The following is a 27,960-nucleotide window of genomic DNA, read 5'->3' as shown; positions in this document are numbered from 1 at the left end:
AACAGCACAGAAAACCTAGATAAACACATTTACATCATGTTAACTAAGAATATTTTTCCCCAAACAACAATGAATTGTAAGCTGGCTTAACCTGATGAACTAATTCAATCTGGTTTTCATTTCTGCAACCAATTTGTCTTCTAAACTATGCATATCCAGTTGCATAAACAAATCCTTATTATAACCGCAAGAGCAGCTGTCTCTGTTTCTGTTGTAACTAGCCGTTTACATGTTTCATTTGCTCAGACATTTTTTTTCCACATGCTAGAATTTAACTATCAGAAACAGAGGCTATAGGTATTAATGTGTGAAAAAAATGGAGAAATTGAAGTTTCATCCACAACATACTTCATTCTTGTGCCAACACAGGTCCCACTGAGGGTTTTTTTCCCCTATCTATAAAGCAGAAATAAGATGCTTGCAGGAACACACCCCTACAGTCTAGAAGAAAGTGCATCACTTAATTATTAATTTTTGCTTTATTTTATGGGTACATTTGCACATTTGAATCAGGTTCACAAAATGCAAAACTCTTGTTATCAGAGTATTTCATACAGAGATCAACACATCGCTTTATGATTATTTATAAGAACATGCAATAAGACATGGAAAGTTGAAAAAAACATTTTAACAGAAAATTTTCATCAGATAAATGAGCATGAGAAATTGTGTTTGACTTGTAAATTCTGTACATAAGCTACCACAAAACTTTTCTATCACAAAAAACCCCAATAAAAACTACTTAAAGGCTCTTGAAATCTTACAGTTGGACAAGTGTTCCACTGTGCCTCCATTCTAAAGCATGGAAGTGGAAACTGTAGAAAACTTTTACTTTAAATAATTGCCCAACTGTTATTGCTGCTTTTCAAAGAATCTGACAGAGTACAGTGAACACTTAGAACTAAACAAATAGCTGAATGGACATATTTAGATCATTACCGCACTTAAAATGCAGACGTTAACTACAAAAGTTTCTCAAAAGGGTGAGAGGTTTTTTTACATGTACAAAGGGAACTGTACACAAACAGGGAAATAAAAAAATTGCTCTAAAAAAAAGAGAATAGTATACAGTATTTACAGCTTTAATGTCACCTTTTTTTTTTTTTAATTGGATCTAAACTGTAACATGAACATGCAGTACATCCATACCTTTTTCTCAGTGTAATATAGTCCTGTACAAAGCATAGATCAACTATATGTTAAATCGCTCTTCTTCATCACTGTTCTTGCTATCTTTGAGCTTCACAACAATGCCTGAGTCACAATCCTTTAGCTTAGATAACTTCATCAAGTTAAAACATGAACATTTACTTCTAATACAAATTTGCAGAATGCATTCTATCCACAACACACTTCATGGAGAGATATTATGCTGCATTGTGTATGATCTATTGATCATGTATTGATCATGCTTGATGGAAAACAGTGTTGAAGGGGCACAACTGTATCAGTGGACTAATGGATACTTTTTGACTTTTTCATTTGTAAAGATTTTCAAATTCCCTTTTTCCTCTCCTTACTTGCTCAGCCAAAGCCAAATGGTTATAATACTGATTGTATTAGTAAAGCTTATAGTACAACTGTTACAGTTATCAATACAGATGTCAAATACTGTAACCTTTTTCTCATTGTAAAACGGGTATCTATCTTTAGTAGTTTCTGTAAGTATTTCTGAAGAATTACATGCTACTATACATATTGCCACAGTCAAAAGTTCAATTACATAAATACTTGATTATCCTCTAACACTCAAAAATAATAAGGACCTTCAAAACTTCATTATCTCTATAAAAGTTAAGCACATTTCAGACAAGTAAAAACCTCCAGCCAAGTAATCTTAAAAGGTTTTGGATTTATAGCTCCAATGGCCTCATCAGTATACCTTATATGGATGGATAACTCAGAAAGAGATTTTACAATAGTGATATTAAATACCTGAATTAACTTAGAAAGTTAGATCTCAAATTAAAAGGCATGTCGTTTATATCAAGTATTATCTGTTTAGTTGAAAAAATGTCTTCAGTATTTACTTTGCCTTACAGGGTGGGGTTTTTTTTTCATTTTGCAGAAAAAGCACAAAAAGGATATATTATCCATTCCCTTTAACAACTGACAATTAGAAGTGAAAAAAATGTGTGTTCCTGAAATAAAATTCTTCTTAAGCCATTACTTTAGAGTAAAATTATTTTGACACCTGCTTACTGGGAGAATATCCTAAGAAGTACATATCTTTGCAGACTTTGAGACATCTATGTGTTTACATTTAAACTTAATGCACAAACTTATTTCAAAGTATACCTCTAGGCATGAGTGTGGGAAACAGCATGCTGTCAGGGCACAATCTTTCTCACTTACAAGGTTATCAAATGGTATGTACTCAAATGAAAGTTTACGTTCTATGACAGCTTCATTTTCACCAAAGGATGTGCAGTTAAGTACACAAAATACTGCAGACCAGCTGAAGATTTCACTGCTGTAACAGAGAACATAATACTTTTCCCTCTGACCTTAAAGGTTGTGGTGACCAAGATGTGACCAAATATTTGACTTTTAACCCAATATAAATTTTCAGCTGTGTTAAATTCACCTGTACACAAAGGACACCTATTCCTTCTGAAGCAACAGCTGAGGATTTAAACAGTCTTTTCACCTCGGGCTGCTCCCAATCTAGAGGTTAAAAAAAGAAAGCAGTCAAAGGTGTTCTGTCAATATGCTGATGCAGTCGTATGTTAAATTCTGGTAACACCGAAATAACGTTATGTTCTAGAATTTATATATATGTAGAAATCCATTATAATTTGTGAACAAAATTCAGAATTCCATTTTATCTCAAATTGCTTGGAATTAGATTAGGTTGCAGTTGTTATCCTAAACAACCAACCTCCACATTTTTCCCCTTAACTGATATAAACACATGGTGAAAAAGTGTATTTCTAGAAACAGAAAAGTAACTGAAAAATTTTCATGTTCACAATTGTTTTTCTAAGCCTTATTAGAGTCACATACCTTCCCCCCCACCCCGTTGATCCACATGTCATTATACCCAGGAATACTATTGTGTCTGAAGTAGAAAACTAATTGCTTATGTTGAATTATATGCTTGCGATGTTGAATGGCTATGTACAAAACCATGCAGCTTAATATCCTTATGATATACCATTCAGATTTAATGCAGGAAAGACATTATTAGAATATGCTTAGTGCATGAAATATATAAATTAAAACAGAAAATAACAATTAAAGCAGTTCTTACAGTTATTTGATCTTAGGTTCCATTACAGCTTCTGCTCAAATGCCATTATATATGCCTCCCCCCAACAGAATTCAAATAGAAATTGTAAGCAGAATAAATATCGATGTGCAATATGTTGAAGAGGGAATACTATTTCCTTTAGAGTAATAAAAACAGTGTACTTCAAAAATAGAAAGCTATTTTACACAAAATCAGGACTACTCTCTTTGGTTCATGTTGAACATTCAGAACTAGTTAAATTATTGGCTTCTTTTAAAAAATATCAACACCAAAGTTCAAATTTTATCACTAGTTGTGGTACACAGATTAGTTTCATAAACTCAGAATTACCCACAAAATGAAAGACAGTAATTATTTGGAAGATTTCTTTCCTGCAATATAACTGGCATTTTTGAGTCAGAACAAATTTTTTTGATCTGAGGAATAAGCCAAACCAACCAGAGCACTGACAAATGTTCCTTAGCTGCCTCCCAAGATGAGAACCAGAAGACGAACCATCTCAAGAGTATGTATGCTGATGCACACAGCCTGGGGAACAAACAGGAGGAACTGGAGCTCTGCACCCAGTCAAAAAATTATGATATCACAGAAATAACTGAAACATGGTGGGCAAACTCATGTGACTGGAGGATCACAATGGATGGCTATAGGCTGTTTTTTAAAGAGATGCAAGGAACAAGAGGTGGAGGAGTTGCCTTCTATATTACAGAGAACCTTGAATGTGTAGAATTCAACTACAGTGACTGTGGGAGCCCTATTGATTACCTCTGGGTCAAGATCAGAGGGGTCATCTCCAAGGAGAATCTTACAGTAAGCATCTGCTCCCAAACTCCAAACAAAGACAATAAGGCAAATAAAGCAATATTTGGGTCAATTAAGTAAGCTTCAGGTCAACAGAACCTGGTTCTTATGAACCCAGATATCTGTTGGAAGAACAATACAGCAGCTCACATGTCATCCACCAGGTTCCTGGAATGCATAGGGGACTGCTTCCTCAACCAAATGTTAGATGTGCCAATCAGGAATGAGGCACTGCTGGACTTGATACTCACAAATCAAGAAAACCTGCTTTGTAGTATCTCGGTTAGCTATAGCTTTGGCTGCAGTGATCACAATACTGTGGAGCTTGGGATCTTGCTGAATATGCTGGAGGTTAGTACTAAGATAAAGGTTTTAGATTTTAGAAGAGCAAACTTGAGCTCGCTCAGAGCTCAGTTGGGAGGGATACCATGGGAAGCTTCCATGGAGGATAAAGGAGCTAGTGAGTGCTGGGAGTTTTTCAAAAACACTTTCCTGGAAGCACCAAACCAGTTCATCCTCTTTAAAGTTAAGGGAAGTAGGTGGAGCAAGAGCCCCCCTTGGCTTAATTGCAAGTCTGCTCAGAACCAAGAGAGAAGTATAGCAGAGATGGAAAAGCAGATGAATATGCATTGAGAACTACAAGGGCATTAACAGGGTGTGCAGAGATGCAGTTAGAAAAGCAAAAGCTCAGCTCAAATCAAAATTGGCCAGAGATGTCAAAAACTACAAGAAAGGGTTCTTCAGGTACATAAACAACAATGAACAGAAGGAAAATATTGGCCTGCAGTTAAACAGGAGAGGTGAATTAGTCCCCAGCAATGCTGAAAAAGCAGACGTTCTCAACGCTTCTGTCACCTCTGTCTTTACCAGCACTATTGGGCTCCAGACATTGGAAAGAAAAATCGAGGCCGATATAAACACAGACCCACTGTTAGTGAAGTAAGAGCTGGTAAGTGACTATTACAGGAGCTTGACCCCTACAAATTGATAAGCGCTAATGTTATCCACCTAAGGATGTTAAGAGAGCCAGCTGATGTCATTGCAAGGCCAGTCATGAAGATCAGGGGACATCCCAGATGACTAGAAGAAGACTAACGTCACCCTCATCTTACAAGAAGGGCTTACAGGAGGATCCCGGAAATTATAGGCACATCAGCCTTACTTCAGTCCCTGGGAAGGTTATGAAACGAATCCTCCTGGGGGCTATCACAAGTCAAATGACATGTGATCGGGAAAAGCCAGCACAGATTCATTAAGGGTAAATCATGATTGACAAACCTGATGACCTTCTAGGATAAAGTAACCTGCTTGATTATTGTCTACCTGGATTTCTCCAAGGCTTTCAATAAAGTTCTTCACAACTGCCTCCTAGAGAAACTGATGTGTTACGGTCTAGACAAGGGGTCTGTGCAGTGGGTGGGGAACTGTCTGACAGGTTGCACCCAGGGGGCGGTGGTGGTGGTAAAGAGCTCCTTTTCAAACCAGCAATCTGTCCCTGGGGTCTGCCAGGGACCAATAGTGACCCAATGCTTTTTAATATCTTCATAAGTGATCTGGACGATGGGATCAAGTGTACCCTGGTGAAGTTTGCCGATGATACCAAACTGAGTGGGGAAGTGGACACTTTGGAAGGGAGAGTCGCCCTGCAGGAAGACCCTGGAAGAGTGCCTAACAGGAACCTTATGAAATTCAACAAAAACAGGTGTAAGGTCTTGCACCTGGAAAAACATAATCCAGGAGTGCAGCACAGACTGGGATCTACCCACCTGGGGAGCAGCTCTGTCAAAAGGGACCTGGGGGTCCTGGTGGGCAGTGCTCAATATGAGGGAACAGTGTGCTGCTGCAGCAAAGAAAGCCAACAGGATGCTGAGCTACATCAACAAGGGCATCACCAGCAGAGACATAGAAGTCATTATCCCACTCAACTCAGCACTTGTCAAGCCACACCTGGAACATTGTGTTTAGTTCTGGGCCCCGTTATATATAAAAAAAGATATGGACAGGCTGGAGAGGATCCACAGAAGGACCACAAAGATGATCAGAGAACTGGGAAGCCTGCCATGTGAGGAAAGGCTGAGAGAAATGGGTTTGTTCAGCCTTGAGAAGAGAAGGTTTAGGGGAGACCTTGTCATCATGTTCTGATATTTAAAGGGTGGCTACAAAGAAGATGGAGACTCCCTTTTACAAGGAGTCACATGGAAAAGACAGGGGACAAGTTACTCCTGGGGAGATTCTGATGGGACACAAGAGGAAAATTCTTCACAATGAGAACAATCATCCACTGGAAAAATCTCCCCAAGGAAGTGGTGGATTCCCCAATGTTAGACACTTCTAAGGTTCAGCTGGACAGGGTGCTGGGCCATCTTGTCTAGACCGTGCTTTTGCCAAGAAAGATTGGACCAGATGATCCTTGAGGTCCCTTCCAACCTGGTATTCTGTGATTTTTATGATCATTGGAATGATAATTTATGATTATTTATCAAATTGGAAGTGTGTGGAATGTTTAAATCTTTAACTGCAGCAGCTTCTAACAGAGCAGCAGAAGCTTCTTCACATTAAATATTATATTCAGTATTACCATCCCCCCCCCCCCCCCGATTAAATTGTGTGGATGTATTATTTGTTCTTTTCTAGAAATTAATCATTAACAATGCAGAATGTACCTAGTGATACAATGCAGAGACAGGCAGATCTATTAAGATAGAACTAAAAGGCTCTGTGTGGACATCTGTATTGTCCAAAGGGAACCAGAGTACCATCACTGCCATTCATACACAGGATATCTCTGTAGCCTAATAACAAAGGGGTGTGGGGGGGGGTTACCTGAACTAATTTTCTTTTTCTTAGGAAAGTTATTTCAATTGTTAGTATGTGCAAGGTATAGAACACACCCCAAACCCACCATTCATATATATATATATACACACACATATATGTGCGTATACTGCACTGACTAGAGCACCTTATGTTTAACAACGTTGTTTCTAAGGATGTGGAATGAAACTTTGAAGTTTCACAGACATAAGGCCACTTACACTTCCTCTAACTGCTGGAATTATGAACTTCTGCCGTAAGTTCATGCTATGATCAAAGAATACTTCATAGCTAAACTATTTGTCTTCATCTATTCCTCACAAGAAATACTTAAAAACAATTTTCTATCAAATACATAACTTTGTCTCTGTAAAGCCACTTAGGCATTTATTGTTGCCAGGCAATAATGCCATATAAAGCAGAGACAACTAAGCACCTAACAATGTTTTAAAAGTGATTACAGTGATCCATGCAATAAAAATTATTTGGAGGAAGGTAACAACATCTGCAAAGATGCCTCCTGGTCAAAGAAGGAAAGTTAGAACGGCAACAATTTCATTGGCACTGCAATTAAAATGAAGAATGAAATTCATCATTAAGTTAGTATTAGTCTGTCATAGTTTAGCTTAGTGAAAGACAGCAAGCCATTGATCAGTGGTAGCATAATAGCCTTGTACAATAAATAACAAGGGAGATGCTCAAGGAAATTTGGAGAAATTTGGAAAGAAGTTTCAGTGTGAGGTAAAGCCATGACACAATCTAAATTACTGAGTACAGTGCTTCATGAAATGGTTGGTTTTGATCCAGACAAGCATTTCCAGGTTGTCAAACAGAAATGTTTTAATGTCTGTTGAGTAAGACATTATATCAAATAACCAAATTAATTAGAAATAGTAAAAATAGGACGAGCATGAAGATATGGAAATTTTTAAAAAAGAAATCCTCTCCCTTAAAAATATATGTAACAAGGCACATTAGGAGAAATATCTTCAATTATTTTATTATTCAATTTGACTTAAGTACCTGAAACCAGTTCTCACAATTTAAGAAAATGGGAGGTTTAAATTGCCTTTTACAGATGTAGTAATTTCATTGTCTAAAGTGCAATGATTGTTCTGTTAGAAAGTATCAGCAGAATGTAAAAGCCACAAGATAAAAAAACCCAAACCATGAAAAATAAATAAGTTTTTGAAAGACATTCAAAAATAATGAGAATATATGCATTCAGCCACATTTAAAAGCAACTCAAATCCAAAAATGTAACACTGAAAAGGTTCATAAACCTGTATTTTACCTTGTTCCCTGCAAAGACTGCAGCTTTGTACATTTTCCAAACAAGACTTAAATACTTTTAAAGAAAACAAATATTAGCATTCTTAGCACTTCAAAAAAACCAAACAACAGTTTATGTGGAGTAAAATAAAGGCATACAGGTTAATTCATTCTAATACTTATAAAAGCAATATGACTGGATTGTAAATTATATTTTAACCACACTCTTTCAGTTGTGCAGTAGGTGCCAGTGGTTTCAACAGTCCTGAAAGTCTTTTTGACATCTGAACAGCAAAACCTTTGAGCAATTTACTCTTCCTGTCAGCATTAAAAGCTGGCTGCTGAAAAGCATTCAGTTGAGAAGAGATTTAAAAGATTCCTTATTCCTCACATAGAACTTTGTGCCCTTTAAATTTTGCATTTCATATATAATTCATAATTAGACTTGAAATTTCTATTCACTCCAAAATATTTACATTTAAGACATTTCACATGTACAACACTACTGTCCCTTTAAAACTAGAAAAGCACAAACTCTACTGAAAGCTAACTCTTTGAAAGTTTCAGGCATCTTAATCTTTCCAAAGATACAAAGTGTTCAGAAACAAGGTAGTAAATACATTAGTGCTGCCCTGCTTCCAAAGTTTTGGAGTACAGTAACTATTTTAAACTTAACATTTTTGTTCTATAGAAAAACAGTACATCGTATTTTTATCCCTTTCCATTTTCTTCATGGGTGTATTCTCTTAAAGTCTGTTATTGTGTGTTCTTTAAAGAATACATGTAGGGTTAAGAGTCCTATCAGTGCTTAAATAAATATAGGGAGCTTGTTTGCAACAAGTAGCCTTTCTGAGGTTTTCAGAAGGACTGGTAACCAGCTGTATGCTTAAGACAAAATAATTTCAAGGAAAAAATCAATTTAAGATTTGTTCGTGCATACACCACAGATTGTACTTAGTAACCCTCATATAGTGTCCTTAAACTACTGATTTCTGACAAGCTAAAACCAGGATAAAATTATATGCCGAGCTTCACAAAACTGCCATGAGCCATTCTACACATAGTGCTAATTACATAAGGGTTGCTAAAGCTGTGGTTCTTAAATCCCATCAAAATTCATCTGGGCTTTGAAACAGACCCAACAGCTGTTTTGAATGCTGAATAAGAATATTCAACATTCAGAGAGATACTGCTAATACATAAATCTTGCTATTTTACCTGAATTCAAGTAGAGTGTACGTTCACAGCATTCTTCTATAATTACAATTTCAGAGCTTACCCAGACAACAGTTAAGAATTTAACTTCAAGTTTGGCACATACAGCAATTTCCAGGAGCATCCCTTTGTTTTATTACAACACTGTTAAGAACAACGATCCCATCACCAAGCTTTAACCTGAATGGCAGCTATTCAAGGTGCTTTTATCTCAACCTCACACACATGGATTGCACCTTGCCTGCGACTGAGGCACATAAGGCGCAGTGCAGAAGTACAACAGTTCAGACACTAGAGGACAGTCTGTTCACTTGACTGAACCTCTAGATTTGTAGTGCACGTTCCACATAGCTTCCTTTCTCTTGCACTAGAATTCAAGTTCATAAACTGATGAATCCACTTTCAGGAAGCTTCTCTTCAGATTAAAGATTTCTTTGAACTAGTAGGGTTTTTTTCCCCTTCTACATAAGTCTCAAAGCGTTGCAAGAATTCTTGAAAATGAGATAATTAATGTCAGTACTGTCTGTCCGACACCAAAGACAAGAGCTTCTAAGGGAGCCATATTCTTTCCTGCTACTCTGTAAATTCCAGCTACCGCAGCACCTAAGAATCATAAGAAAAACAATGATCAAATCACAGAAAAAGCCAAGGATGAAATATATGACAAATTATTTAGTGTATCTATGTATCAGCTATTTATAGAACATTACCAAACACTGTATTACTTTATGGCATTATAAAATTATTAGCCTTGCTTGTATTTTTCTAGTTATGCAGGTCCTTCAGGAATTATTTTCCTAACTGAATCAGATTGACTCTTCCAACATCAGTTTGATTTCAGAAAACTGATTCTTGCTGTTTTCCCTGTAGACATCTTCAAATGTTTCTTTTACATTTTTGTCATCTTCTGATTCCAAAATGTAGCTAAAAAATCCTCTAAAAATTGACCAAGTTCAAAGCATGGTTTAATAGCGCTTGTATGGGCAGGGAGAAGACAACAGTAAAACTGCTAGTGTCTGCAAAATAACTGTAAACACAAATCTATCAACTTAATTAAATATTTCAGTTGAATAACCTGGTCATATTGTGTCAGTTTAGCTTTGATCTAAACTATGAAGTTGTTAACAACTGTTTAGCAAATCAAGCAAAACATGAAAAAGATCAAAGTATTGCATTGCTATCCATGAATGTGTATGAAAGGAAATTTCTAACCAATATGATTAGATTTTGAGCTACAACACCTTGAAAATTAAGAGACTGTTTTTCTTGTGCAGTTGTGTGCAAATTCCCATTTAAAGTATAACATCAAACGGTCAGGATAAACCAGAAACAAAATGCTGCACTGTAAACAAAGCCAGGCACTACTATTATAACTCCCTTGTACTGTCTTTCACATACTGAATTTATCACATGTGTTTGAAGAACAAAAGTCACAGAGCAAATGTATAGCTGTGATGTCTTGGAGCAAATGCCTGAGAAAAATGTAAATCTTTGTATCAATCAGTCAAAAAAATAACATGCTAATGATAAATAACTTTTCCTGCTCAAACAACTTCTGAACCTTTTAAGAATACTAAAATGTTCATTCGAAAAAAGAAATATAGGCTTATACACAGCTGTGTCCACAGGTTAAAAGTTTTCTCAATTCAGACCTCAAAGGTTCACCTAGACTGACGCTTTTCTTTAATATTTTCTGAACCAGTATCTTCTATACAGCATTTGCTTTCCTTGCCTAAAGAATAAGCATTAAGTTTGTTGTCCTTTATTTCAGAATGAATTAATTTTTCCTGAAGAACAAAGCCCAAAATTTAATTACAGTTCTTCAGTATGTATGGTTTCAGACACTATCTAATCATAATTAAATGCTTTCAGAGATCACAGAGGCTTTTCCAGACTCAAAGAACTGAAAAGGTAATTTTTAAAAAAAAATAATAGGTAAGAGTTAAAAAAATTGGGAATTTTCTTGGTTTTGCAGAGTCATTAACTGGAATAGTCTGCTGAAGTGATCAAAAACCCATTAGTGACATGGAAATACAGTAAGTCCCAACAGATTTTCTCAAAGTACAATCTGTATCTGGATCATCTGACATCTTAAAGTAACACCTCATTATTACAAACATTTTAGGAAGACTAGAATTCACTAATAATTGTGGCCATCACAGTATTCACAAACACTATTAATCAGTCTGTTAGGTGAGGGTTTTTTTTATTGTTGTGTTCTTTTGTTCGTGTGTGTGGTTTTTTTTTTTTTTTTTTTAAAAAAAGACCCATATCCTGTAAAGTGTATTTTGTTAGAAATATCTCACCAGAAGGCTAGCCTTGTGGTATTTCACTCAGCTACCTTGCATAAGCTTTTCCATTTGTTCCTTGACTATCTGCTGTCAAAAACTGAAAGAGAACCTTTCGACTGAGCCCAGTACTGACATTAAAATTATTTTCACAATTGAACTCTCAAATTCAAATCAGCCATATTGGGATACCAGAATTTGATGCTATTAGTTAATCAATAACAGAAATTTCTGGCTTCTTGAAACAACACTGAGATATTGTGGAAAACATATAAATTTGGTAGTTTGATAATTATGCATTTGTAATCATCAAATAGCAGTGTGTGTAACCCAGTACAATTGGCATAAAGCCAAAGTATTCTACAATAGGTTGACAATGAAGGAAATGAGAATATGTCACCAAAAAGGAGTGAGCTTGGCAAGAGGAAGAACAGACCCTTCTGGATGACATACAGCTAAAATACTTGTCTCAAACTGCCTGACGTTTATATGTTCTTGGTTGGTTTGTTTTTTGGGTTGGTGGTTTGTTCTGTTTTTTTTTTTTTTTTTTTCTGGACAGTATCCACTGCTATTTAGTAAATTTTTTATACTTTTTTTTTTTATAACCATTGAGTTCTTTTCAAAGCCTAGAAACTGAGGGGTTTCCTGCTTTTCTATATACTGGTAAAAAGATCCCAGAAGGCCAGAAAGTTTGAAAGATCTACCCAAGCAAAGTTAAACCTGCATTATTTGATAATCTATACTGCATTCATTCACCTACACAAATGATGCAAAGGACTGGAAATACAACATGGAAATTGAAGCCAGTTTGCTATTTCAATTTATTAAACATGGGACCAGGCATCTCCAAACAACTAAAGAGTTCAACTTGCATCCCACTTTACAGCACAATAGCCATTAAAAATCCTCTTTAATATTTTATCACCATAATTTGTCTTCAGAAGCTCCCCACAGAATTTCTTTCAGTATAAAGCAACACACTGCTCTCCAGAAACAAAATTACCTGAAAGTAAAAGTTGAAATGCTCTGTGTAAAACCTTTGGGAACAGCATAACAAGTCTACAGTCTAAGCTTGGAGAAATTCTCATGTAAACTTACACATAAACAACTTATTTGTTAAATATTTTGACCTGCAAAATTGGATGTCACAAATACAACTGTGTTGCTCCTCTTTATGCACAGATAAAAGACATAAAGTACTTTCATTTTAGAAACACTGAACCTGCTTGGATATTCCAGCACCACATTTTTTATCTTCAGTTCTTCAGAAATGCTCATGCACGATTGACCTTGTAACAGAGCCACTGCCATTTTAATCACAGGACAAAAAAATCAGCCTAACGTGTAATATAAGGCACTCAACTGGTTCTACCTCACCTTAGGAAAAAGTTATACCAAACTACAGTGTGTTAAATGATGGAAATTCTAGGCTGAAAAATATATAGCAGTTTAAAAAAACTTTTGAGGAAACTTTTAATGACACTTTTCATTAAACTTTTTTTTTTTTTAACTTGAAAACCAACAAGGCAAGAAGGACTTTCAGTAGCAATAAAAAATAATCGGTCAAGAATCATCCATCAATGTGTCAAAATTGAAGTGATACCATTGTTCTGATAATCTGGACCATACACAGAAAAATAGGAAAGGTAGAAAGGCTTGCCTACAGACTATATGATGGTTGCTAGATTTACAGTTCCTTACCCTCAAAGGCCTTTCAAGTGAGACCATTTTGTCAACATTTGAAGGTCTTTGAGCAGAAACTTCTTGCTCAGGTTAACACAAGCACCCTTCAGTGCATTGATTTTAATGTTGAGAACTCCTCACCAGCATTGTTTCAGACAACAGAGCAAAGCACAAGCTTCTTTCCTGTAAAAATAAGATGCACTATTTCTTCCCCACACCTTCCACCCTGGCCCGAACAGAAAACTCACCATGCTCCTATTTGATTGGGAAAGCCACTACAGTCTATTTATAACTTAGATATGATAAAGCCAAAGGCTAAGTGTTCTACTGATCTCATAGCATGTATTTTAGTACTGATACAGATAATGGAATTTGTTAGGAACGACGGAAAAACCGGTATCTGATACCAAAACATTCTTGGCAACATCACTTGTGTGCCATATTTGGTCAGGTGTAACACTTCTGCGTTTTGCTACACAAAATACCCCTGCTTTCTGCTATGTTTTAATAATGAGTAGAGATTTTAACTATAGCTCTGTGAACCTTTCAGCATGCTGCTTTTACAGCAAAATGGTTACCATCATACCTGTTGATACAATGTCAAGAAATAAGAAAATGCCTAAAATTCATCTCAAGTGGTAGGCATAACAGAATAACACTGTAAGAAACTCTGTAATAGATGCCCCTGCAAAAGAGCATTTTACCTGGAACAGCACAGCCTTTTTTTTTTTTTTTTTTTTTTTGGGGGGGGTGGGTGAGGCTGGGATAGTCTAAGGGTCTTCCTCCCTCTTTCCTCCCTACCCCAAATAAAGGAGAAAGTAACATTACGGCCAAGCCAAGACTGGGAAGTTCTTTCAAATCCATGAGCCAAGTGTAACTTCTTCAAAGAAACAAACCAACTTTCTTAGCTGTAAATCACTACCTATATTGCACCTTTATTTCTTTAAAAGAGCAACATCCTATCTGGGTGCAAGTTAAAAACCTCCAGCAGACCCAAGGAAACGAGCAGTAACTCAGCCTTGCAACCAAAGGAATCAGGACCTCATTTCCAAAAGAAACTCGTGGCTTTAAGGGTACTAAGAGGTGATCTTGATCAGAAGCCTTTGACAAAAAATCTGAAACAGGTATGGTAGGACAGGACCGCTCTTTCTGATCCCAAAAAGGTATTACGTGCTGAGCGTATAGCTTTTGAATAGCTTGGTACCCAACATTTCCGAAATGAAATAGTAAGACTATTTCTGCACTCCTCTGACAATTTATAGTAGTCTTATCTTTACACAATAGAAGAGCAACTCAGCTGTCATTATCATCAGGATAGCTATATAACTAAGGCAAAATCCTTAATAAACAAAAAAATCACTAAGGAAAAGGCTTTTTCTTTTTAGAAGTTAGATAAAAAAAAAAAAGACAGACTTACTGGTTATCATTGCTCCAGTTATAGAACCCAGAAATCCAATGCTGACCACAATGACAGAGATCAGCCTCCCCTGCCTATGCCTCTGCAGCATCACAAACATTAATACTCCCACAGCACCATGGACAAAGAGAGAGGAGAAGAGAGCCCAGAGGAAAACCCAGTACCACATCTCTGAAAGAAAGCAGTCAAATAAAGGGTTAATATTTCTGAGACAATAAGTTTTTAAGTAAGTCACTTTAAAACATTGCATACAATCAATAGGAAGAGAAGAGCAATACTGATTTCCATATTAAAAGGAATCAATGTGACAACCTCAGCATATGCTCAAGACACATTCCATTCCCCCTTTTAACAGTGTATCATAAAGGATATTATAATCAAAAGATTATTGAAAGGATTCTGGCACACTTTATTTCAGATGTATTATTACAAGACCACCATCATTTTCTAATGGTTTCTTTAAACAGTATTAATTGCAATTTCTTACTAGGTATTGTAACTGCTCCTGCAGCATGAAATATTCTCTGAAACAAAGCCTGAACCAGGAAGAAGTCAAGAATTGTTTGGGGGTTGGTTTTGGTTTATTGTTGTCTTTTTGGTTGTGGGGTTGGTTTTTTTTTGTTTTTTTTTTTGTTTTTTTTTTTTTTGGGGGGGGGGAGTGTTGGGTTTGAGGATGGTTGGTTTTTTGTTTTTTTTGGGGGGTGGGGTTTTTTTGTGTTTTGTTTTGGGGGGTTTCTTGGTGGATTTTTTTTCTTGTTTTTCACAAGAAGAGACATCATCAGGTAATATCAAATGGGAAAACTAAGATTAAAGACCTTCAGCTTATCTACCCAGGTGCTGTAATAGAGTGTTCCACCAAATTAGCTTCAAAGGTACAAAAAAAATTTTTTTACAAGAAATTTTAACATATCTAACTCTTTGCTTTTAATTGCTTCGCACAGAACTTCATAGGGACAGGTAGTCACTATTATTTAAATTATTAAGCAAAGACAAGAGATCATGAGAATGTGTGGAGTACAAACATTTATCTGAAGAATGGCAGATGTGATCATTACCTTCAAAGAAAAGAGCAGGAACCATCAATGAAGCTACATAACAATTAAAGAACCTTCCTCACTTGGTGGTAATTTTCTAAAAACATTTACTATAACTCAGAAGGGTGGGGAAATGCAACAAAAGGGAAAAGATTTCTTTTTAAGTCAACTACAGTTAGATATATATCAACACAGAATTCAGCAAATTGGGGCACATTTTCCTGATTGACATAATCCCATGGAACTGTCATTAATTCAGAGCTTTTGCTGCAGTTCCCTGTCAAAAAAATAATACAGCTTCCTTACAACAGCAGGGTACTTATTGTTTATGAGCTGAGCCTGTATTATTGCAGCTTGACACACATCAGTCATTTGAGCAGAAATATGACCCAATTAGCTAACTCTAAAAATACTTAGCAGCTCAAACAAAACATACTGTGAAAGGATGCTGAGAAAGAATGGTTGTTACACAGTAACCAGTCCTTTAAGTCCAATGTCAATATTGTATATATACCCATAGCACAAACACAAAGTTTAAGCTTTTTCATTTAGCAGTACTTTGAGAGTAGACTCAACCCCTCCACTTTCACACAGGCATAAAAGGCAGAAGTATAACTGTTCTAAATTATGATAACGAAAAGTCTTTTAAGAGAGCAGCAAGGAAGCTGGATGGTAAATTTACACACAATTAACACTCCAGCTGTGGTTCAAGATGTAACTTCTCTTTCTGAGTGCTTGCATATATGCACACATGTATTGAGGGTGGTTCCAAGCAGCTCTCCTCAGATCCTCTGTCCCTTCACTCTTGGCCCCAAGTTGGGTCTCAAAGATCTTTGCAAAGGATAATGATCACAGTAGTGTTCGGCTAAGTGTCTCGTCATTCTCAAAAGCTACCTGACAGAACAGTGGCAGGAGTGTCAAGTAGTCACTCTACACATACCTGACAAACTCCCTCACTAACGTTAAAGAAAGATTGACTGATTGCTGAACTAATCTGCCGTGGTCATGGATAGTTTGGGAGGGGAACCTCTCCTGCAGCACTAACAGGCCTTATCTATTATTAGTACAGCTTAGGTGTTCCTATTGTTTGTTTGTTTGTTTGTTTGTTTGTTTTTCTGGTGGAAGCAAATAAACAAGATTAGCCAAAGAATCTATTAATATAGAACCCAGTAGCCCTGCTAGACCTACAGTTTGACCATAGGGAAATAGGAGATGGGAAAAAAGTTTACTTTCCTGAAAACATAAATCACATACAACTTCAGGCAGGAAAACCCTGTCAGGAAGGAATACTCTCATTCTTCTAGCATGTATCAGGAAAGCTACCAGGGAAGATCCTTTAACTGAAAGATGTCACAAAACCAGATTCCTAACAGCCCAAAACACTATTCTATCAAAATGATAACAACTAAACTCCTGCCCCATGGGGGATCACTTCCTTAGCACTAAGTAGGGTGTTAGCAGATACTTAATAAATTTTAGAGGTATGGACTGAGCAGACTGTAATTCAGCAATAGACTGAGCAGGCCCTCAAGTCTAAACTACTCTGGAAACACTGGCAGTGAAAAAACCACAAGGTATATGTTCTATTTTATCATATGAATAACGATGAAGAACAAAAGTTAGACTAAAGAAGCCTTATATGGGAATTAAGAATGTATTTACTAGGCAAGAGCAAGCATTTCCTTGCTTGCAGATGTTGCTCTGAAGACCTTTAGTCCTAGAAGATATTATGTGCATACCTTGGATCTTCCATTTTAGTTCTCCACAGTAACATGGCTGAACCCATCTCCCAGATTATTCAGAGAAGCACAAAACTAAACTGCTGGCAGGCGAATGTGATGCTAAATGCACCATTTCAAAAGATAATTTCTTCTTACACAGAAGAGGATACTTTGCCTTGTTTGCCAGTAAATACTGTAGTGGAGATGTTACTTATTTTCTGGACACAGCACCCTTTCATGCAATTAAGTCTGTCACCAATTTTTGTATCACTCAGATTATATTGATATGCAAAATACCCAGTAACAGAGAGACCTGGATCATCAGGATTGAGTACTGACAATGTTCTTGACCCAAACTTTTATTTTTCTTGACTAAGACCGATGCAAGAGATGAAACGTCAACTAGCAAGAAAAAGTGAGGGCCTCTTGCAATATTACTAAAGAAAACCTGATATCCCAGTGACAGACTCAAAATACATATTTCCAATCTGCAGCTAAAGAAAACGCTTGGTTCTTGTGTAAGGTTACATGACATCTTCAGGCTTCTAAGATTGCCAAACGCTCCATAACTATGCCAGTGGTGGGTTTATTAGTATTACCCCATCCATCAGTTCTTCCACAATCTAAAACCTAACTTCTGGATGGCATGCTGCTGTGGATACCAAATTCAGTCAGGTATCAACTGATTTCATAAAACTGCATCAGAGTGAGACAAACTTGTCCCCATTTAGTAAGATGCCCAAGAACAGAAGACTTAAGTTATCTGAGGTGAGAGAGGATCTGCAATTATGGTAGCCTATTCAGCAGGCAGTTGTTCTGAAGTGAACAGCCATGTCATGGTTTGAGCCCAGAGAGCAGCTGAGCACCACAGAGCCACCCACTCACTATTTTCCCCTCAGGAATGGGAAGGAGAAATAAAGAAAAATGCTTGGGAATTGAGATATGGACAGGGAGGCATGAGCGACCCATTCCTGTCATGGGCAAAAGACAGACTTGTTAGGGCAAGAAAAAAGAACATCAATTTAACCCAAATGCCACCACCACTTAACAGAGTAGGACAGTGAGAAGCATTACCACATCTTAAAAACACCTTCCCCCACCCCTCTCTTCTTCCCAGGCTCAGCTTTGCTCCTGATTTCTCTACCTCCTTCCCCCCAGCAGTGCAGGGGGCAAGGAATGGGGTTACAGTCAGTCCACTGCTCCCTCCCTTCTCAGGCAGGGTACTCCTCACATTCTTCTCTTGCTCCAGCATGGTGTCCCTCTCACGGGAGACAGTCCTCCACAAACTTTCTCTGATGCAAATCCTTCCCATGGGATGCATTCTTCCTAAGATGCTTCAGTGTGGGTACCCCTTCATGTGCTGCAGTTGTCCTGGTTTTGGCTGGGATAATTTTTCTTCTTAGTAGCTAGAACAGTGCTATGTTTTGGATTCAGTATGGGATTTGGTATGAGAAGAATGCTGATAATACACTGATGTTTATAGTTATTGCTAAGAGATCAAGGACTTTCCAACTCCCCAAGTCCTGTCCATGCACAGGTACACAAGAAGCTGTGAGGGGGCACAGCCATAGCACTGGACCCAAATTAGCCAATGGAATAATTCATATCATGTAGTGTCATGCTCAGTATATAAAGGAGGGGTGACCAGGAAGGAAAGGGTTCTCTCTTACTTCAGGATTGCAATGGTGGGACCTTGGTATTTCAGGATTGCTAGCCGGGAACAGGCTGGTTATCAGTCTGCAGGTGGTGAGCTATCACATAGTGCATTACCCATTTATACTATTATTTTTATTGCTTTATTTTCTTACAGTTACTCAACTGTTTTTATCTCAACATACAAATCTCCCTTTATCCCTCCAATTCTATCACCCATCCCACAGGCCAGGGGAGGGTGAGCAAGCAGCTGTGTGGTGTTTGGCTGCTAGCCAAGTTCAAACCACAACACAGTCCTCCCAGCCCTAAACTACAACAGTGGGGGCTTCTTCCTACACAGTCCCAGACTCCTTCAGGTGCAGTCACCTGCTCCAGCATGGGGTCCTCCACAGGCTGCAGGTGGGCATCTGCTCCACTGGTGACATCTGTGGGCTGCAGGGGGATCTCTGCTCCAGCACACCTCTCCCTGCCATCCTCCTTTCTTCCACTGACCTCAGTGTTCACATAGGTGTCCTCCTCACAAATCCTCCTCCCAGATTCCCCTTCTTAAATATGTTATCACAGAGGCGTGGCCACCATTACTAATTGGCCCAGCCTTGGCACACAGGTGGGTCCGACTTGGAGTCAGGAGAGCTTCGAGAAGCTTCTCACAGGGGCCACCACTGTAGGCCCCTGCCCTGCTACCAAAAACTGCGCCACAGGCCAATACGTAGAAATGCTATGGGGAGAATCAGCAAAGCTCTTGATATTGTCTCTGTGCAAATGAGGGACTGTCCCAGTATACTGAAAGCTGCACTTTTGGTCATTCTCTCCTAAAATGTCACTGCAGCTGAAAAGCTTGAAACTAGACCAAGAAACACTGTTGGAATCTGACTTTGTTAGACACCATTATTCCCTGTAACTTCCACAGGGTTTACTAGGCACTGCATCACCTTTTAGGAAATCAGTGTTTGTAGCCATTGTTGATCTTCACTCGCTAGAAAAGGCAATTAATTTCCAGTCTTGGGAAGACTTATTAGGATGAGTTTATTTTTAGAAGGAAAGATTATGGGAAGGCTAACCACCCCCCTGTAACTAAGAAACCAAAAATATTTACAATTCCTTACACAATAAAATAGCTGCATAGTGAACAACTATCTTAGGTCTTATTTACATTTCAAATAAGGCTCAAGGAAAATTAGCATCACCCCTCACTTTATATCTAGGGCAGGAGACATGAGAATAGAAACAGCTCTAAATGTCCTGTTGGATAAAGGGATATAGCCTTGAGTTGTTTAGTACACATTTTCTTCTCCTACTCCTTAAAAGCAACACATGTATTGAATGCATTCAAAAGGAAATTAGAGAACATCCAGAAATATTCTTTGTTCGACACAAATGCAGCTGCAGCCTTTAAAGAAGTCAGTTATAAACCATCACCTCACAGAGGCTTAAGTTTCCAAGTCAATAGCACTGTAAAGTCAGTGATGCAGGAAATACGGTAGTATTACACATGCCTGCAATGACCCAGTGCCTTCTTATTATAAATAATCCATAACAGTTTATAATTTTGCCAAACTGACTGTATTTGCTAAAACTTGTAGGTGTTCACTTCAGAAGAGTTGCAGGGGAGTGGGTTGAAGTGAGGGAACACCTTGGTGACCAGCTGAAGATAAGAGGGTGAAATTACCAGAACTTTGTTTATTTATGAAGGAGACAAAAGGGGGGAGTGACAGGTGGGAACAGAAAATTTAGGGACATAGGCCTGTGATACTCTTATTTGCAGAAGGCAGGCAGCAGGGTAAGGGACACTGCAAGGAGTGAAGTTAACTGTCCTTATCCTGTAAGTAGGCAAATTACTTCCACATCATCTTCTATTTGGAGTTGCTTTTTATTTGGGCAACTCCATCAAGTGCATATACTCCAGATTATTTACTCTCCACCAACTTACATACTTAAATTTGTTACATGAAAGTAGCTGAAAAGCTTTTCTTTACCAAGTTACTAGACAAGCTATGAGCAGAGAGGCTAGAAGGGGTTTTTTTGTCTTTCCCCTCCCCTCACACACATTCTTGCTCAAGATTCTCACCTGCTGCAACCAGAACTGGATTTTAAAAGGGAAGGAAGAGGAAAGTCTTCCTGAACAGGAAACAAAGTACAACTCTGCCACTTCATCTTGTGGTTGAAACTACTCTAGCATCTCCCCTCAGTACCAAGGTACCTTTAATTTCCTAGAGATTCGTTACTGGATTTTTTTTTTTTGTAATGGTTGTTACTAGCAATGAATAGACAATTTATATTGTTGCATCTTTACACAAAATAAAGGAAAAGGAATAGTCACACTACTCAAATATTCTGGGATGATATCTTACCTAATCATATGATGGTAGCATTTAAAAATCCATTATTAATGAAATTGAGAATTTGATCACACGAAGCTTTTTAATCATTGATTTAGATCATACCTTTCTTTTGCAAAGTTGGCTTTTCTAGTGAGGGACTCAACGGAACACAGCAACTTACCTTCCAGAAAACTTACACAACATACAAAATCAGAGTCATTTATAATCATAATTTATGAACCTTCTATCACAGTCATCTTTATTGTGCTAAAGTAGCTGTTAAAAATACTTGAAAGTTCTGTAATTCAGAGAATCACATCAATTGATTATTTCACATAAGTGTTTCTCTGTTCTTTAGCTACAGACTACACATTTAGTGAGCGACTACATATTTATGAGCGATTCTTCTGAAGTCAAGAATTTTCTTTACGTTCCTGAATAAGTATCATCGGCTTTGTTAAGCTACCATCTCACGTCATCAAAACATCACCTCAGTCCTGGAAGCTGAAACAGCACAAAACACTTCTGAGTGCCATCCTTAGAAAAGGCAGGAAGAGTCATCCTTTCTTATCCTCCTTTATCTGTTCTTTTTATGCCTGGTAATTCAACACACTCACTTATCTACTTTTGCTCATTAATTGAGCCAGTGACAAAGACAACTGAGTAACCTGTTTAGCACGGATGAACAAGGTAAGGAGGACAGCCAATCTTTTAAGAAAACTAGAGAAGGCTTCAAGCTCCATAAACCTAGAGGACAATGCAGTCATTCTTATCCTGACAGGTTGAGAGCAGAGAACTTTATGCACAGGTATTTTTGAGTGGAAGAATTCAAGGTTCTGTAAAATTCAGTATCATCTAACTCCACAATCATGAGAGATGACTCTCAGAAAAAAGTGTGTTAGAGTAACACTGAAGGAAGAAAAGAATGGGTTGGAGATAACAGAGAGATGCCACCAGAATTTAGAGAAAGAGACTATGGACCTTTGAACACAGATGGTCAAGACTTTGCTTCTTCAAAAATAACTGAGTAGCTGAAAGGTTTGCAAAACCTGTAAGGAGGAGGAAGTGAGACTTAAGTGTCTTAAGAACATGCTAGTACAACTACTTATGTCTTATATACCGATTGATACTTTAAGAGGTATAAACTTACCTACATGATCATCGATGATAAAAAAGCACACTGTCAAAAAATTTCAGTCCCTATGTAGCTATACTAATTAATCTCCTCTTTTGGTGAGATGAACAGCACATATGGAGTACTTTGCTGGTGTGGTAATAATGATTTAGCTTTATCTAGCAGAGAGGTTCAAATACTAACCCAGCCTCAGTTTATTTAGTCAAGCCCCCAAAGAGCTACCCTAAAGAGACATCCAATCTCTTCCACACATGTCACACCATCTCTAATAAGGACAACTGAGATCCATTTTTTGGGTTTATTTAAAATTCTCAGCACTTAACCACTATCTTAAATTTTGTTTTCAGTTTACGTTTCTTTCCACTGGTTTAACTTGTGTGGGGAATGCTTTATAACAGAAAAACTGCAAAGCTCAAATAACTTGTCATTCATGCCCTATCTCTCCAGTTTTAGAGTACTACTTTGTTAATTTAGGTATTTATACATATCGGATACATCTCATACATACATTATGCTTACATACTCTATATACACATTATACCTGTATTAGTGGAGGCATACACAACCTTAAAGATCAAAAAAAAGTTTTTAAAGCATGCTACAGTTTAGACTAACATTCATAACACTTCCATCTTATCAAAACTTGAAGTTGCACTCAATCAACAGCTTCATCTAGGGCAAATAAAAAATGCAAACAAATAAAAAACAGACAAAGGACATAAATGATAACATTTTCAAATATTATCTATCTATATAAACATGGTGTCCTACTGCCACTCAGCTTCAGTAAAAATGGGAGTACCTCCTTAGTCCATCTTTCACATTTTTCTTTTCCTCTAGTCCTTAGCTTGTTTTGCCAGATGAATAATGGTTGCCTATAACATTTCATAAATCAAGACTGATTACTCCAAAAGAATCTCTCTCAAGATTCTAACCCATGTACCCAGACTACCACTCCTAGCTACAGAGTTAAATCAAGCAGTAAGTATTTATGTTGTGAATACAAAGATACAAATTTAAGTCAAGGTAACACATGTTGAAAGTTGAATTAAGAAACTCTATACTGTTAAATTCCTATGGATTTATAAACTCAAAGCACTGAGATGAAGAAATGAAAGTATATTATACTTGCAAATGTAATTCAGCTCTTTACATGTTACAGTATTTTCTTCGTCACTGGTTCCTTTCATTATTATATTATCTAATACTTTCAAAGTTAACAGGACTATACTGTTAAATTGTTGTTTGGAGATGCTAACGTTTTTGCTGCATTAAGTGGAAGATAAGCACTTGCTGAAGAGCTTTTAAATCATAAATTACAGACCAGTCCTCTCAAGTTACAGGCTAAGGAACAAAGACATAATCCAGACAAGCGGGGACAAATGAGTACAGGATGGAGCTCAGGAAAAAAATATAAAGACAAGGAGCATCTTCTACGCAACATCCATGTCTTAGAAATGTTCACTTTCAACAAATTCAGGAGTTACTACTGTCCAGCACTTGAAAATTACAGACTTTGATTTCAAGTATACAGAAATAGTTGGTAGGGTCTTGAGCTCATCACCTTAGGACACTGGGGTGCAGGGAGGGGAAGGAAGATGACTCGGACTTTGGAAGTCATACAGTACAACACAAGGGTTTTTTTTGTAAACTCCTCTGAATGCAGCGGCACAGAGATAACAACATTCTTCCCACCACCTTCTCAGTGGCTAATATAAAACCTGCTCAGACCAGAAGCTTACACCTTTGGAACATGCAATAATTAGATGCAAAAAACCCATCTACATTGGTTACAGGAGGAGTAGAAATATCACTAAGGTCTTTATTGTGGAAATAGCCTTTAAAAAAATAATTTATTTTAGTGGAGGCTCAAACTGGGCTTTTTTTTTTTTTTTTCCAGTTCAGATACAGCTATTGTCTGACTTGTTCTAGTAAATCCTTATCTACCACTAACTCTAACACACAATCAGTTCATATAAAGGGGCTGTTCTTGGGATTTTCTGGAGGAGGTAGAACAAGGCGAGGTAAAAGCTACCTCTTCCATTGTTACTAGAGCCTTGCCTCCATCTCCCAAGTGAACGCAGGAAAATATGAAGCAACATATATCAAGTTGGTGGGCCTAGATTCAGCTACAAAGAACAGCACTTGCAGCTTTAGCTATTGCAGGGTGTGACGTATATGTGGGAGGAATGAAATTGTCTGTGGTCTCCTGGGTATTTGGAGCCATATATGAAAGACGGGATTTCTTTTTTATGTTGAACCTGAATCAGATATATAGTATTTAAAAACAAAACAAACCCAAAACCAACAAACCAACAATAACAGAACCCACCACCAAACAGTTCGCTTCTCGAGAAGGGGAAAAAAAAACACCAAAATGAAAAAATGTCTGAAGTATTCCTGGTTTAGGCTGGCGTTCATATCAGGTCCCTGTTGAAAGTTTTGGAAAATTAACATTTTTTAAGAAAGATGCTGATAAAATTTTACAACTTTGAGCAAACATAATCAACATTGTTTGTCTAAAGGAGATTTTACTTGTGCAACTTAAAAGCCAAATCCAGATCACAACTTTAGAGTGCAAAAGTAAGCACAAAGCAGTCTTAATGGACATTCACAGAACTCTACACATTTATGAATTTGTTTTCCCAGTATGCTGAAGAGTTTCTGCTTACACTTTAGAGGGATGAAAAAGGGAATGAATTAAGTAGTCAAACAAGACAAACTCATTCACACCCTATTTTCTTAGCATGGAGAAAACAGAAACAGAATTTCTGTTTCTGAACAAAGTTTACCTTGGCAAGTATTTTAGGAAGGGTTTATGTAAGTTTAATAACAGCTATTTGTTAATATCAATTATTATATCAAAAATTATCTCCCAAGATATAATTGGTAACAGTGTATCTTACATAGAAGATTTTAAATCCAGTGAAAGTTATTAACTGTCAACAGTACATTAAGAGCATTCAGCACAAGGGGTTATGGCTATAAAGGCAATCTGCATTTAAGCACCAATTCAGAAACTGTAGTGCAACTACAACTGACACTGACATATTCTCCAACAATACTATGACAGCTAAATAGATCATTTTCATATCCTTTAAATTAAAAAGAAAAACCATTCCACATTAAAAATTCCTTGTGCAACCCCTCATTGTATTGCAAAAGCACCAAGAAACAAACTGTTCTGCTTGCTTAACACTCAGTGCTGAATTTCATAGAAATGCCCATGTTGCATAATGCTCTAATAAGAAAAACTTTATAGAGGATGTCTGGCACAAAGAAAAGTTAAACCCACTGTGAACTTTTTCCTTTAAGAGTACAAGATGTATTTTTATAACAAGTATGCAAAAATATCTACTCAGAAAATGAGTTGTATTAGGGTGTCACCATGCTAATGATTACATTTTCCAGGTATCAGACACACATCTTATAAACTTCATAGATCAAAAATAAAAAAAAAAAATATCTGTATGACCTTTTTGTTACATTAAAAAGTATCCTAGAAGTTAAAAGAACAAGAAAGATACTAAAGCTTAAAGATTATTTCTTTCTGCTTGCTACAGCTTCAACTTCAGCTACACCCCTATTTTGATCCTACTTCTTCTACCTTGAATAGATTTTTTAAAAAATCATTACTATAGAGAGGGGAAGATGGCATAATACTCCTTCGTAAGTATTATAATATCTTCAAAAATATTTGAAACATTCCTTTTACTCACCATTTTCCACCAATCTGTCAACACCTAGTATACCCTATACCAAGCAATAACATCTCCAAATCCCTGCTTGTTCAGAGCTAGAAGCTTATGCTTTGCTTTACACCTGGACAGAATAGGAAATCAGAAGATACACGTCTCTAAGCCTTGGGTCTCACAGCAGTCCACACCCAGTTTTCAGCGTGAGATTGAACAGGAAAAAAAAATGCCAGTTCTTGCCAAAGCAAGCTAACCTCCCCTCTTCCAACAGAGGATGAAGACCTGACTCTACTTTGGTTCACAGGATTTTTTCACAACAGCTCAGTCTTTAAGAATCCCCGATGGTTAAGATTATGTCTATTTATGATGAAACATCTGCCACCTCGTGAACCCCCACAGCTCTCATTGTCCAGGGGTATACTCGCGGGGAGGGGGGGAGAGAGTGGGCGAAGTCCCCGATTCTCACATTCACGTCTCTAGGTTTTTTGTTTGTTTTTTTATAGCTCTGCCAAGCGCTAATGAGCATACACCCACAAAAAAATCCAACAACCAAACACCACAAAACAATCCAAAGCACTGCCCCAAAGACACTCCAGCCCTCCACACGTCCTCACGCGCTTCCCACAACCCCGCATTCACACGCGGGCACCCATCGGTTCGCTCGTACCCCACACCGTTAACATCTCATTATACGCATCCCTACGTACAAACGGGAGTAAACACATTCACACCCCCAGCGCCGGGCACACACCCCCGGGTCCTCCCTCCCCCGTTCCCCTGGACGTACCAGCCCCCCCCCCCCAAGCGCGCACACACACACACACACACATCACGTACGCGCTCACCGCACAAGGACGTATGCATCCCTCACCGCCCCCCCCCGACACGCGCGTACGGAACACAGCCCCCAGCCCCTCCCCGCGTGGAGCACACGGGGGAGCACCCCCGGCCCCCCACGCCGCCCCCACGCCCTCCATTGTGCACCCCGGGGCTGGCTCCGCCGCCACCTGCCCACGGGAGCGCACACGCACACCCGCGACAACTCTCCGCGCTCCAGCCCCCGCCCCGCCCGCCCCCACGCGTGTGCCAGAGCCAGCCCACCCGCCACCCCCCCCCCGCGTACCCACGCCCCGCCGCCGCCCGGTTACCGGTGAGGTTGCGGAGGACGGTGCCGTGAGCCCACAGGCTCAGCACTTGCTGCACCGACAGGTTGATCATGGAGTTGTCTCCCGCTTCCACCTTCATCGCGGCGGGGGGTCCCGCGGCAGCTCCGCCGCCGCTCCTCAGCCGGGGGGGACGGGCGGCAGAGGCGGCCTGACCGCGGGGAGGCTGGACGCCTCCCGCCGCCGGACCGCGGGGCGGGAGGGCTGCAGCGGCGAGGAGCGAGAGGGCGGGGAGGTGGCGAAAGGGCCTCCGCGCCGCGGGGGAGACATCGAGGACGGAGGGGGAAGTGGCGGCCGGGGCGGGGTAGGGAGGGGGAGAGCCGAGCGATCGGCCCGGACACTGCTGCTGCTTCCCCAGGGCTCAGGGGCAGGTCAGGGAGGCCCTGGGGACGGGCGACAGGGCCCGCAAAGACCCCGCCGGTGCCCCTTCTCCATCCGTAACGGCCACGGCCGCCGCCCCGCCGCCGGCAGCGCCACCCCGGCCCCGGGCATCAC

At 38.7% G+C, this 27,960-nt stretch overlaps 1 protein-coding gene across 1 annotated transcript; it reads right to left on the bottom strand.

Annotated features, from left to right (window-relative positions):
* On the bottom strand, window positions 1–27,960 carry TMEM170B (transmembrane protein 170B). The gene is made up of 3 exons (XM_074899676.1): window positions 27,451–27,960; window positions 14,744–14,914; window positions 1–9,958 (listed from the first exon to the last, which is right to left on the bottom strand). Exons 1-3 carry the CDS (start codon window positions 27,545–27,547, stop codon window positions 9,828–9,830), a joined length of 399 nt encoding a protein of 132 aa, XP_074755777.1. The 5' UTR covers window positions 27,548–27,960; the 3' UTR covers window positions 1–9,827.

Source organism: Athene noctua, chromosome 2, assembly GCF_965140245.1.
Source record: "Athene noctua chromosome 2, bAthNoc1.hap1.1, whole genome shotgun sequence".
NCBI classification, from domain to species: domain Eukaryota; kingdom Metazoa; phylum Chordata; class Aves; order Strigiformes; family Strigidae; genus Athene; species Athene noctua.
This window is presented reverse-complemented; position numbering and strand designations above follow the sequence as displayed.